The 14,908-nt window shown below is 40.0% G+C and overlaps 1 protein-coding gene across 1 annotated transcript in view; it reads right to left on the bottom strand.

Moving 5' to 3' along the window:
* The window catches only part of ttc41 (tetratricopeptide repeat domain 41), a 33,133-nt gene extending 19,738 nt beyond the window's left edge, over nucleotides 1-13,395 (bottom strand). The window contains exons 1-4 of the mRNA XM_052030722.1: nucleotides 12,819-13,395; nucleotides 3,806-4,010; nucleotides 2,784-2,998; nucleotides 1,682-1,845 (exon numbers count right to left, since the gene is read on the bottom strand). Coding sequence (XP_051886682.1) covers nucleotides 1,682-1,845; nucleotides 2,784-2,998; nucleotides 3,806-4,010; nucleotides 12,819-13,395 — 1,161 coding nt within the window. The remainder of the gene's footprint in view (nucleotides 1-1,681; nucleotides 1,846-2,783; nucleotides 2,999-3,805; nucleotides 4,011-12,818) is intronic.
* Nucleotides 13,396-14,908: the final 1,513 nt, after the last annotated feature.

Genomic DNA, 14,908 nt, shown 5'->3' with positions numbered 1-14,908 from the left:
CCTTGCCTCTACAATCTTCCACCATGATGGACAGGAGAGAGGGGTCTGAGGGAAGATCAGAAGTGGGGTGAGACTGACAAGCTCAGGAGAGGATTATGGTGGTTGACTAGGGAAAAGGGTGGGCTTTCTTGGCATTTCATGTCCATGAGCTTTCATGATGGGGAGAAGAGGTTGGGGGGAGGTCATTGACCCGAGTTGCTGGCTCTGTTTCTCTCTCTGTGGATGTTGCCTGGCCTGTTGAACGTTTCCAGCGTTTGGTGGTTTTGTTTCAGACTTCCAGTATCTGCAGTTTCATTATCAGGCCTGTTCTTATGCAAGGCCATCAACCTGTAAAATTAATTTAGTTTTCCTCTCTTCACAGATGCTGCCTGACCTGCTGGGCTTTTCCACTATTCTCTTTTATTTCAGATTTCCATCAACTGCTGTGTTCTGCATCTCAGAGTTGCAGCACTCTTTCTTTTTCTTTCTTTCTCCTCTGTTCTCCCTCTATTTACACTCCCCCCAGGGCATTAGCTGCCATTGACAATGCTTCACCACTCTCTCTCTCTCTCTCTCTCTCTCTCTCTCTCTCTGTTTTTACTCATCCACGTCATCCAGTTTCTCCTATCACAGATTTCACTTTGTTCTCCCCAGCCTGAACTTAAAACATGCCTGTTTTCTAATTTTTCCTATTTCTGACTTACAATTACCCAAAATGTTAACTCCGTTTCACTCTCCACAGATTGTTATTTGTATTGGTTTATTATTGTCACTTGTACCGAGGTACAGTGAAAAACTTGTCTTGCATACCGATCGTACAGGTCAATTCATTACACAGTGCAGTTACATTGAGTTAGTACAGAGTGCATTGACGTAGTACAGGTCAAAACAATAACAGTACAGAGTAAAGTGTCACAGCTACAGAGAAAGTGCAGTGCAATAAGGTGCAACGTCACAACAAGGTAGATCGTGAGGTCATAGTCCATCTCATCGTATAAGGGAACCGTTCAATAGTCTTATCACAGTGGGGTAGAAGCTGTCCTTAAGTCTGGTGGTACGTGCCCTCAGGCTCCTGTATCTTCTACACGATGGAAGAGGAGAGAAGAGAGAATGTCCTGGATGGGTGGGGTCTTTGATTATGCTGGCTGCTTCACCAAGACAGCGAGAGGTAAAGACAGAGTCCAAGGAGGGGAGGCTGGTGTCTGTGATGCGCTGGGCTATGTCCACAACTCTCTGCAGTTTCTTGCAGTCCTGGGCAGAGCAGTTGCCATACCAAGCCATGGTACATCCAGATAGGATGCTTTCTACGGTGCATCGGTAAAAGTTGGTGAGAGTCAAAGGGGACAAACCAAATTTCTTTAGCCTCCTGAGGAAGTAGAGGAGCTGGTGAGCTTTCTTGGCCATGACATCTATGTGATTTGACCAGGACAGGCTGTTGGTGATGTTCACTCCCAGGAACTTGAAGCTGTCAACCCTCTCGACCTCAGCACCATTGAAGTAGACAGGTGCATGTACACCGCCCCCTTTCCTGAAGTCAATGACCAGCTCTTTTGTTGACATTGAGGGAAAGGTTGTTGTGAGCATTTTCCAGCCTTTTGCATTTTTACTTCAAATTTACAGAATCTGTAGTTGTTGGATCTAGTTTTCATATTTGTAAACATCTCTTGTATTTGGATTTTAATATTAATAATTATCACTGTACCTGCTGTGGTGGTAACCCACGGGTCCCACTTAGTCTGTCAGCCCCATCTATCACCAGCACACACGGCTTCAAACCAATCGCTGCTACAAAGGTTTCACGAATCATTTGAAACATCCAGATATCCGTAGGATTCTCACTGAAAGCACTGGGCTGATCTTCAGCTCCTGAAATCCAATTATAAAAATGTTTCATACTCATTATGCATCATCTGATGTTCACTTATATATGAGCTGGCATCAGGTGTTATTCATAATTGGAAAAAAATGCACTCCCTGTCTTTCTAATCCTCACCTGATTTTAACTCATAGAACTGGAAATGTAAGAGTGAAGCAGGTGGTGACCTTTGTAGGACACTTGGTAGATTTTAATGCTGACTCCCATCCATACCCAGTGAGAATATTATCACTATTGATGGGCAAGAGTCAAAGTTGAAGTGTTGACTGGGGTGTCAGGTTATTGCCAGAGACCCACGGACAGTTCCCGCCGAGTTAAGTAATGTCTTTCTAAGGACTAGCTAAGGATCGTTGGTTCTGCCAGATGTACTCCTACTTTTCAGAGTGTAGTCAACAAACTAAATGAGCTCTGAGTTAGATCCCTTAGTGACAAATGAAAATTTCAGACTTGGGCCCTGAGTGCGTCAGTATGGTGAACGGTATATTTCTACCTTGACTCTGTGTTGAATGCAAACCAGAAATATTGTGTGACTGAAATTTTAAGATTGTAGTTTTCCACTGGCATCTAAATGAGATGCAATGTCTGTAGGACAGAATTGCTCCGACAGCTACTTCCAGTAATGGAGTAAACATTTCCTTCCTGAATGCACTTACAGTATCATTGCATGAGAATAACCAATGCAACTCTTTGTCCACAGTGATCATTAAAAAATTTTATCATCCATTTTGGGTATCTTGTTAAGTATGCTCCCTCAATTCAAGTATATGCCATCTAGAAGCAGCAGAAGATAGATGTGCAGAGTGAACCAATATTGAATAATTCAACTTTCCTAATGTAAAGGCACATAAAAAGTACAAAAAACATTTTTTTCTGGCTGGCAAAGAATAAATCCTAACAATATTTGCCTGTTTAAAAAAAGTATAATTACCAAAATATTCAAGACGTAGTTTCAAAATACAGCGTCTCATGAAGGACATGATGTCATAACTGGATGAACTGCATCCAACATAGTGAGATACTACCAGGACACTGGGATTTTTCATCCTAAAGTATTTCAGCCAGTTGCAGATTATGGCCGTCTTGCCACAGCCTGTCTCTCCACAAAGTAATAGGAGAGATTTACAATCAAATGTAATGTTTGGTCTGCAAATCAAACAGAAGAAATATGAAAAAGTGACGAATGAATGTCTTGATAGCCATTTCACACTACATTATTAAGTGTAGTAAATTTATTAGTTCAGGGAAAATGGTATAACCCCCTCAATGTAGCATTTGAACACAAAGTCAAATCATAGTTAATTTGTTGCTAATAAATTAAATTGTTGTAATTGGATTTCTCAGACTTTTCTCATAAAAAGGGCATTGTTTTAAATATTTTTGATCAAGTCAAAGAAAAGTTAGAAATTGGAATTATTTCATTTTACAAAGTAATTCTCCTTCCCTATAATATGTGACTTCCTACATCCGGATTTAATCTCAACACATTCAGGATTGAAAGAAAGGGTTAACATTTAAATTAACAATGGATTTTTTCACTCATTATAAAATCTTCACATTTTGTATTTTCTCATGCCATACATCTTTTCTTGGTTGCACCAATGGAGAGAAATCACCTTGCATTTAAAGCTACCATTCATATCGACACCCAGATTTTCGGTACAGTACTGTGTTGCAATCTTGTTGTCTCAAATTCACCCTGCAGGGCAAATCATTGTTATGGCAGTAATAGCATGAGGTGTTCATTATGATTGTGTAAATTTATGTTTTGTAGAAACCAACTGAGAATAGAGAGTGAGAGAATAAACAAGAAGAATAAGATGCTTTTAGAAATACAACAGAATGAAAAAACAAGAACAAATTCAAAATGTAAAGCCAGAAATTTCAGTAACCTAATGTGACGTGGAATTGCAATGGGCAAACTTCAAATCCTTCTCTTTTTATTTACTGCACCTTGGCTCCGTGGTACTTGAGTCACTGGAATGTTTAAAGTCGGTTAACTTGCTGCTGTCTTCAATTTGATCGTCACGTTGGGGTAAAAAAGCAAATGCATCCAGAATTCCAAAAATCCTCTGTGTTTCTGTATTTTCCACAAATACTTTGCAATACTTTTGGGCAAATGCTTCATGATAAGAAAGTTCAAGGTAACTTTCATGATCTGAAAGAGAGAACATTTTTGGTGAGGTTAATTTAGATCAATGCTATGCAGTTCATTAACAATAGTTTACACTCCTTTCTGTTAAATTAAAGTTGTGACTATCACATGCAGTAAAGCACTTTTAACATTATCAGTGACTCAGAAATTCATTCATACATGAAAATCTGCTAAAATGGCACAGGATATTCATGCCAGCTTGTTCTTTTCCCATTTACAAAGAATTTTCCATACATCTCATGCAAACATTCAAATGCTTAGGGAACACTGATCACAATATTTTGCCCACATGTACTAACTAATAATGAATTTCAGGGTTTGCATCCACAATTTGAAACCAACCTGTGAGTGTGAACCGTACGGACAAGCGACAAATGCGGCGAATGCGCGTGCGCGCAATTGTGCACATGCCAGTCAGTCGATCGTCCAGCGGATAGATGGCACTAATGTGGCAATATGCATGCACGCGCCTATACGCATGTGTGGACTGGCTGGCCAATCGCTCAGCTGAGCGACGATGCCCTCTGACGCGCGCAACTTCACTTTTGGCGCGGGACTTTGGGGACTCACGTGCTTTAAGGTCTCCACAGACCGTCTCGTGGATCTACAATTGTAAGTTGCTCAGTTCATTTGATTAATATGAATCAGTAAAGATGCTTATTTTGCCACACCGTTGTCGTTCTTGCTCCGTGCATACGTAACAATTGGCGATGCCGATCAAAACAAGAATGGTCTCTCTACTTCAAGTACCCAATCCATTTTGGGCCGTAACTATGGCAAAACCAACACCAGAAACCTGGCTACATGGAAGAAAACCTTCCAGGACTACATCGAACTTCTACCAGTTTTAACATCATCGGTGGAGCTGGAGGAAGCTACCAAATTCAAACTGCCTTGCATGCACTTGGGAGAACTCAGGCAGAAATACTTTGATGTTATGCACTTACAGAACAAAGCAGAATTGACCAGCATGGTTGAGGTTTTAGACAACATTTGGGGAACGCAGAACAATGTCTTTATGGCTCACTGCAGGTTCTCACAGCTGTGACAGACCCCCGATAAGAATGTAGATGATTAACTCTGGCTATGCAGGAATGCAAATACAAAGACATCCAACCAAACAAATTCGAAGAAGTGATGCTTATCCAAGCGTTGATTATCAGAATCTATGATGAGAAGACACATGAGAACCTCCTGTCCGAAAAGCACAATTTATCCTGGGACAAAGCATGCTCCATAGCTCGTCACAGGGAGGCAGTCAAGAGAGACCTTACACAGACTCAGACGACCCAGCACCACTTATTCAGGCAGTGCTGGAGTGAGAGGCCCCTGTCGAAAACGCTAATGTTTGCCAGCATTTGTAGACCCGCAGCTTCCAGTCAAAATCACGTCAGCCTTCACAGAGATACCATCGCTGTGGTGAAAGTCCAGTGGCCCAACTGCAAGCATCAAAAGACCATTTGCTGGTTCTGTCAGAAGGTAGGGCACCTCGAGAAGGTGTGCTTCACAAAGCAACACGCTGTGAGAAAGCAACAGAATTCGTCCATCAACTCCACGCAAGGAGATGGCCGCTGCAAAGAAGTGGACACTATCTTCCAAACCCATGAACTTGGCAATCAGAATCAGCCTCCGTATTTGGTTACACTTACAGTGAACAACCAGCTCGCGAAATTTGGGCTGGATACTGGGTCAGTCTTCACCTTGGTACGCAAATCATCTTTACACCGGATTCCAAGACTACAACCTCTAGGCTCGGTGTTTCGCAGCTACCCCAGAGACAGCGTCAACGTACGGGCGTATTCACGACAGAAGTGGTCCACCACAGAGATCTGTTCTACTTACCGGTGCATGCTGTCAGGGGAGGCCAACAGCCTAATTTGCTGGGCAGAAACTGGATTAAAAACATTCCATCAGTGCTATCCTACACCAGTCGTATCAGAGGGAAGCCCTGCACTGAATACTCTACTACAGAAGCACCAGCATGTATTCCAAGCCGAGGCTTTAGTTCAAATTTAAGGAGAACTGCCAACTGAAGTTTTACAGGGCCGGTCTGGTGCCGTATGTCGTGGGCCCAAAGGTAGAAGAAGAACTAGACCGCCTATGAGAGGCGGATGTGACAGAGCTGGTGCAGCACTCAGAGTGGGGCGGCTCTGATCATATCCATCCTCAAGTCCGATGGATCAGTGCACATCAGCGGCGACTACAACCTGACCGCAAACCCTGCAACAAGACTGAATGTGTATCCACTGCCATGGATCGAGAACCTGTATGTATCCCTGTCAGTAGGCCAACAGTTCTCTACACTAGACCTGAAACACGCCTACAATCAGGTCATCCTGAACGAAGATTCTAGGGATGTTACGACAATCAATACACACAGAGGACATTTTGGTAGCAAGCAGCAGCTATTTGGAGTGAGTTCTGCACCTGAGATATTCCAATGCCTTATTGATAATTTAATGAAGGTGATTCCTCACGTCTGTGCTTACCTTGATAATATTTAGTAACCGGTAGATCAGAGTCCCATCATCTGGAGACACTAGACAGAGTACTTTCCCTTTAAAGGAAGCTGGCTTTACCCTAAAGAAGGAGAAATGCATGTTTTTGGCCGACTCAATTAATTACCTGGGCTTCAAAGTCAATAAAACAGGCCTCCATCTGCAGCAGCACAAAATCAAAGCCTTAAAAGAGGCTCCATGTCAACAAAATGTGACACAGTTACACTCATTCCTGGGACTAGTCACATATCACAACCAGTTTTTAAATCAATCAGCTACAGTGTTAAAGCCCTTATACCAACTACTCCAGAAGGACAAACACTGGGAATGGTCGAGAATTGAGGAACAGGCAGTTAAACAAATAAAAACCACCCTCAGTTCTTCGTCTGTGTTGGTGCATTATGATCCTGAAAAGCCTATAGTCATGAAACGTGACGCCTCACCATATGGGGTCGAGGCCGCCCTCCTACGTCGAACGCCTTGCAGAACAGACATGTCTGTTGATTTCCCTTCAAGGAGAATGTCTCAGGTGGAGACGAATTATTCACAGCTCGACTGAGAAGCCCTAGCTATTATGTTTGGCATCAAGCACTTCCATTTATACATATTTAGGCGGCCTCTCGAAATCCACACATATCATAAGCCTCTGTTAGGCTTACTGGGGAGACACAAGGTATCCAACAATGTCATCACCGAGAATGCAACGATGGGCATTGACTTTATATGCTTCCTCCTACACAATGAAGTATACCCCAGAAACGAAGGGGGCCATGGAGGCCGACAGCTCTTGACCCTGATCTGCAACTCCCGTTTCATGACCAGTGAGCAACAATGCATTAGCACGCTACAGGCATTGGGGGAAACTCTGCCTTGAAGTAGTAGGGCAGCGAAAGGGACAAGAAGCTGGAGTATCAAGAAAAATACACAATGATGATTATTGTGCAATTGCATAGTTTTGATTTTGATGAGAGGCATAAAAATATTGCATCATTTTGGCCTACATGATTTGCACATAAGGGGACAATGAATGATCAGTATCTGATGGAAGACAACATGGAACTGTTTCACTATTGCACTGGAGGAGCTCTGTGCGTCAGCAGCATCCTATGGAGGGAAATGGACAGTTAATGTTTCAGGTTGAGATCCTTCATCTGGACCAGGTTGACTTTTCATTTCCCGCCATAGATGCTGCCTGACCTACTGAGTTCCTCCAGTGCCATTATGTGTCGTTCCAGATTTCCAGCATCTGCAGTTTCTCTTCTGTCCCCAATGGTTTCACTATTGTATCTTTTACTTGTTTTCACTTGTGATGGTGGGCATCACTGGGACCTCAGGATTTATTGCTCGTCCCTGTTTTACTTTGAGGATGGAGAGGACCCAGCCATGTGCAAGACTCATCAGGCGTCGACTTCTTTTCCTGCTCTCTTCCTCTTGCTGCTGTGCAGGCAGGCAGGGGCAGTGCTCTCACGGTGATAAGATTGTGAATAATGCAGCAGACAACAATGGAGAAGCAGACCATTTGCAGAGAGTACTTGGAGGTGCATCAAGCACCGTCTCCACTATGACCCTCTGACCTTGTGGATGCAATTGTAATTCCATTTTCTAACACTTCTAGGGTCCTGAACCAGAGTGAGGAGCAATGAACATAGAGAGTATCTTGGATTCAATTTGTGCTACAATCTGGTCCATAATGCTTGAAAGAGTTACAGAAGCTCTCCATCTTACTAGCCATACATAGCTTTGACCATCTAACTAGAATGGCTCCCGATGGACAAAGAACCCATGGTTGAAAAATAGAGCCCCACGTATCTCACAAATGCACATGAGAAGTTCACAGTTTGAAAAAAAACCACATTCTCACAATGGTGATCTCTGCCACAGAGGAGATGAATTCTCCCATCCACGAGGAGTGAACATCTATGCCATTGTATATGCAATAGTCAACTGCAAACTCTTCCATGCAGGAAGGGGGGTGTCCATTCCTGGAATAATACAGTTGATGAGAAATTCCGGGCGATGTTGATCTTCACCTCGACTAACTGATGGTTCAGACACTGGATGCATGGCTGCAGAACAGTACAGGTCTCTGTCAACATTGCCTTTTAAAAATCTTGGCCTCGAGCTACATTGATCTTTGGATAATTGAAGGTAGGTGCTTTGCTCCCAAAAGACTTTTGGAAGGTTACTTAGATCCTTCTCTTTGCTTCCTCTGTGAAAATGGGCTTGACTTAAACCCTCTCTTACCACTGAGATTTCTGATAAATCATCCACTATGTTGGTTAGAAATTGAACCATATCCTTAGAATGCTCAGAAAACTCCCACACTTTTGCAATTCAAGGTTCTGCATGACTAACTACTCTCAGTGTTTCCCCATCAAATCATCAAGTAGTAATTCAGATCTGATGCCCTACGCGTGGTCCACACTGTGCTAATTGCATATATGTAAAGCAATTTCACAGGAGAGGCCACAAATATACGTTGCACAACAACTAAATCACTCCTGCATGTTTTGAGAGTTTGCGTATAATGTTCACATAGCAACAGGATTGAATATTCCGTTACACACAAAGTGTGACCTAAGCTACTGATTATAATGTACATGTGACTAATAAAGATATCTTAAGATTGAGTCTCATAATGCTTTAAAACAAACATGTTACGGTTATGGTTAGGGACAATATTCTTTGCACCTTCCTTCAGTCTCAAAGTAACACAGATAACCCAAATCTCCTTAAAGGGACCAGAGCAGCCTCCAGACCAGGTTATTTGATCACTTTCATTCTGATTTTGTAATGTGATGATTTCCAATCTATACAACTATATACTGTTTTGATTCAACACACTGCAAATTTCAATTCTGTTATTTTTAGTAGTCAATGATACAGATGTTTTAATTTGTTTTTAATTGTTCATTTTTTATCATTTTTTAAAAATTGCAATCAATAAAAAGTGTCTTTAGCTCCACACGACATTTAAGTCTAGAATCCTCATACTATTATTATTTAACAATTAATTTTAAAAGACAACCTTTATCTCATAAGTATATTGAATGAGATTCTTATCCAAGCCAGGAGATAATTAGCCAATTGTGCTCTGTATATAGAAGTGCTTCCTAACCACTCTTAAAAGGTCTGTGTTTTTTTAAACTATGCCTCCAAGTCTTAGAATTCCAGCCAGCAGAAATAATTGCTCTCCATTTACCCCATCAGATCCTTTAATGATTTGAAAATTCCAATCAAATCATCCTTCAACTTCCTGAATTCCTATAATGTAACCATAGTTTCTGCAATCTCTACCTGTAATTAAACTCTTTCAGCATAGGTATCATTCTGGTATATCTATGTGCACTCTCTTCCAGGTCTTTCTAATGTGTGAACCCGTGATCCACAAACCCTACCTCATTATTCCTTTTTTTTGCACTATTTATATATTTCGTAACTTATAGATTTTTATGCCTTTGCATTACACTACTGCTGCAAAACAACAAATTTCATGTCATATGTCAGTGATAATAAATCTGATTCTGATTCTGTGTGTGTGTAGAACTGCTCAGAGTTCTCCAGATGTAGTTTAATTCGAGTTTGAACAGTTGTAGCTAAGGGGTAACATAATAAGAATAATGAAATTGAAAGTTTATTCTCCAAGGTTTCAGTTTGCTGGGAAGAAAAGTTATTACTGCAATTCTCACAAACACAAAAATGTTAGAGTTATAGAGTCGAACAGGACATAAACAGGTCCTTCAGCCCACCAAGTCCATACCAACCTTTTGCCCTTCTACACTAATCCCATTTGCCCACATTAGGTCTGTATCCTTCTATGTCTTGCCTACAAGTGTCTGTCTAAATGTCTCTTAAACATAGTGATTGTATTTGGTTCCACCACCTCCTCTGGAAGCAAGTTCTATATATTAATCACTTTGTGTAAAACAAAACCTTCAAATCCCCTTTAAAAACTCCCCCCTTTCACCTTGAACCTATGCGCACTTGTTTTTGTTACCCCTACTGTGGGAAAAAGTTTTTGACTGTCTACCTTATCCATGCCTCATAATTTTATATACCTCTATCTATCAGGTCACCCCTCAATCACCTTTGGTCCAGGGAAAACAAGCCCAGCCTATCTAATCTTTCCCAGAACTAAAGTCGTCCAATCCAGACAACATCCTGGCAATCTCCTCTGCACTCTCTCCAGCGCAATCACATCCTTCCTATAGTGTGGGTGACCAGAATTGGCACACAATACAATTCTGAACAGTGAATCTTGGTTGGCATGGATGAGTTGGCCAAAGGGCCTGTTTCCGCGCTGTATAACTCAATGACTCTCACAGTCTAATAAGTGTTTTGTAAAGTTACATCATATCTCAAATTTTATATTCTATGCCCTGTCTTATGAAGGCAAACAAGAACTAATAAGTTCTCTAACAACTTTTAATGTGTCTTATAGTTTCAAACTTCTAAGCAGAAGCAATTAGTAATATTAATTTCTAAAGAACTGTAACTGAAGAACTTTCCGAAGAAGATGGCTACCATGAGGACAGAATGATAATCACATTCTAATTTCCGGAAAAACACTGCATACATTAATGGAGATATGTCATGAGATAGCACTTTCTCTGTGAACTAATTCTCATTTTATTGACAAAATAACATTAAACAAAATTATTGGGATATTGATGCATTTTATTAAAGTTTTCTTTCTTCTTTCAATAAGATAATTACGACCTGACAGAGAGTAATTAACCAAACAACTGTGAACATTCCCACATTCAATTGTAAACAATTAGGGAAAGTTAGCATGTGTTGTTAACATATATGTAACATATTGTTCTTTATATCATCCTTGTTGGCATAGACTTGATGTGCCACATGGCCTACTCCTGTGCCATTATAATTCTATTCTATGATTCAATGCAAGGAAACATTTAATCCAAAATTTAATTCCCTTTTATAAAAGACTCAAACTAAGGGCTATCTCTTATTTTAAATTAATTCATTCTACTTCAAAATATTGTTTTCAAATAGACAATTTACAATAGGAAACTCTGAAGTTCCAATGTGCAAACTCATTTCATCGATCTTAATACACTCATCCAGAGACACACCGTAGTCCATTCAATGCTTTGCTAATGGTTTCTTACATGCTCATAACGTATTCAACCTCAGTATTCAAACTGAAAATTCATTCTGGAAAATGGGATTAAGCTGGCTAGCTCTTTTTCGGTTGGCACAAACACGATGAGCCAATGATGTGTACTATGTCATAAATGTTCTATGATTGTGTGTGTGTGTGTGTGTGTGTGTGTGTGTGTGTGTGTGTGTGTGTGTGTGTGTGTGTGTGTGTGTGTGTGTGTAAGAGAGAGAGAGAGAGAGAAAGAGAGAGGGGAGAGAGAGAGAGAAAGAGAGGGGGGTGGGGAGGGAGGGGGTGGGGAGGGAAAGAGAGAGAGGGGGGGGGGGGGGGCCTGGTCAGCATTTTTGCACATTCCTAATTGCACCTGAACCAGTGTCATGGAAAGTCATTTCAGAGGACAATAAGGTCAACCACATTGCTACAAGTCTGAAGTCGCATATTGGCCAGAATGAGATATCCTTCCTTGAAGGACATCCGTGAACAGATGTTCTTTGGGCAACGATCTGGTAGCCAAGAAAGATACTAGATTTTTAATTTCAGATTTTATGTAACTATTTGAATTTAATTTCTACAGTTGTCATGATGGAATTTGCAATTAGGGCTTTAAACTTAATGTAAAGTGCTAAACGCATCCATGAGAAACACCAATAATAATTGCATTAGCTCTTAAAAACTTATCCTAAATTAACTTTGCATGAGTATAAGCTATAACTAAAATTGGATATTTCTTAAAAATGCATAAAACTCACCCTGATGCATATATTGACCCAATTAAATGGTCAGAGAATTATACAGGGTTCAAAATATTCATTGCAGAAATAAAGCAGTGAAACAATGGACAGGGAACAAAGAGACAAAAACATTTAAATTACTTAAAAGCAGATACAACATCTGAAATACTACCAATGCTCAACAGATAAAGAATCAAATGCCTTGATTATTTCTAGGTGGGACTATTTAAACATGATATACAAGATAACAGTATGAATGTAAATGGGGTAAAGCAAACAATGAAATAAAATGTGGATATGGAACTTTTTAATTTTATTTCCCCTGTGTGTTGATTGGAGTACAATTTCCATTCCTTATGGTTTAGAAAATTGTTCCACTAACACCAGTGACGGGTTACAATAACAGCTAAGGAGAGAACTGTACATAGATTCCAACAAATACATGGGATAAACTTACCTGTATGCAAAGGAACTAAATCCATGGGATACAACTTATCAATGGCATCTCTCCAATCCTTCAAGACTGCTTCTCCCAATTCTTCAATTGTCCTAAAAAATTTGACAGGTAATCCTTTACTGATTATTTTTTCCTTCAACTCCCATATCTTCCTTTCCTCATAATGATCTCTGCTTTTACGGTCCACCATCCATCTTTCATGCTGTGGGACACTCAGGAGCATATCATCAACATACTGAGGATCCCGGAAGTAAAAGAAGCTGAATCCGGAGTCATTTAAAAAAGCTGCTTCAATTATCTCAAGCTCCAGCTGACTGCTGGTTCGGTAGTTTTCATCCAATATCCAAGAATAACCATTGTTTGCTGCGATGTACATATTCCTTTCTAGCATGGATAGACCTTGCACATCTGATCCTCCCATCGAAAAGCACGTTGTGCAATACTCACCATATTTTTGGCCTAACAAGCATATGAGGAAAGGTGAGTGTTTGGTGATATAGTCTAGTGTTATCTTTAGCTGGTGGGAGTTGGTGTTTGGATGATGATGTCCTTCATGCAGAGTCTGCTGTATATCCATTACTTTAAAGCAGCTTCTTCTCATTTTACAGAGTTCACTTAAAATTGGAAATATATTCTTTTCCAAATACCTTCTTTCCTTTTGAAAATCCTCAAATGTTGAACAGAAAAGTACCTCAATGGGTGGCCTGTAGATACATTCAGGGTGTTGTGCAAGGTATACATTTTCCCCGCTCACATATTTCTTCACCATTTTTAAACATTGATTCACATTAGACATTGCTGAAAATTTAAAAATAATTTCCAAAGTTTTGTTTACAAGAGTAGCACTGCTTTCATCTGTTTTCTTCACTTCAGCATCCTAGCATTGTCTTTATCCCTAAAATTGTAGAAAGTACATATAAAATTAAGTAAGCCATACTGCTGATGTATGCATATTTTTCCACCAACTTTCTGCACTTCCATTATCACTGTAAAACAGCTACACTTCTGTGAAGGAGTTCAGCATCCTTTTTCACAAATTTGAGTTCCACATTGCTGATGACTTCAGCCTCTGCATAGCTGTTAAAATGGAATATTTTATTAAAAAAAATTAGTGTAAGTTTGCAGTTGCAACGAAAAAGATGCATTTTTCTACTTTGTTTAGAGAAATATATTCAATTAATACACAAATAAAGTACTCAATATAAAGGATAGATAGGAGCCAGTTATTTTACAAGGATAATAAAAAATAGTAACAGAAGGATGCCTTACAAAATGAAAAAGATAGACAGCAACCAATTATTCCACAAGAACATCATAGAAGGTGTAGGGCACATGGTCCCTGCAGCCTGCTCCACCATTCAGGAAGGTTTTCCACCTCATTTCCACTTTCCCTGCCTAGTTTCTTAATATTCAAAAATCTATACCTCAGCCTTAGATATACTCAATGACTGAGCATCTCAACCCTCTTGGGTAGTGACTTCTAAACATGCAGAAATTTCTCTTCAGCTGCTGAATGGCTGACCTCTGATACTGTAGGAAACTTCTTAAATCCTGCCTCTTCTTAATACCCTGAGTTAAAAATGTCACACTAACACTACAGGTGGATAGAAAGGTAAAATTAATTAACTTAATTTTTATTTAGCTATCCACATTATCTCTGATTAAACAAATGGCTGTTTTAATAAGATTTAATTAGTTAAAAGTAAGGGCGCCAAATGCAAACCTCACAACAAATGTACTGCTAGCTCATGATTGAGAGAGTTTAAGCTTGTGACTCAGAACCCAACTTCAGTTATTACAAAGTAAAATAAAAGTTTGTCAACCTGAAATGTCAACTTTCTTTATCTCTCCAGACATGCTGCTTGATCTGATTCAGATTAGTTTATTGGGTGCAATGAAATTCCTTGCTCGCGTGAAGCTCACAGAGTAAAGAGTATACATGGTAATAATAAATACAACAATAAATACAATAACAAATGCAAAATAACAGACTGATGCAAAGTAAAGCATTGCACACTCAAGTAGTGCAAAAAGAAATGCTGAACTGACAATAATGGAAGAGGTAAAGTTAAGGGTTTGAGAACGTGGCA

The sequence above is a fragment of the Pristis pectinata genome, chromosome 15, assembly GCF_009764475.1.
Source record: "Pristis pectinata isolate sPriPec2 chromosome 15, sPriPec2.1.pri, whole genome shotgun sequence".
NCBI classification, from domain to species: domain Eukaryota; kingdom Metazoa; phylum Chordata; class Chondrichthyes; order Rhinopristiformes; family Pristidae; genus Pristis; species Pristis pectinata.
Note: the sequence above shows the minus strand (reverse complement) of the source record. Positions and strands in the feature narration are given on the sequence as shown.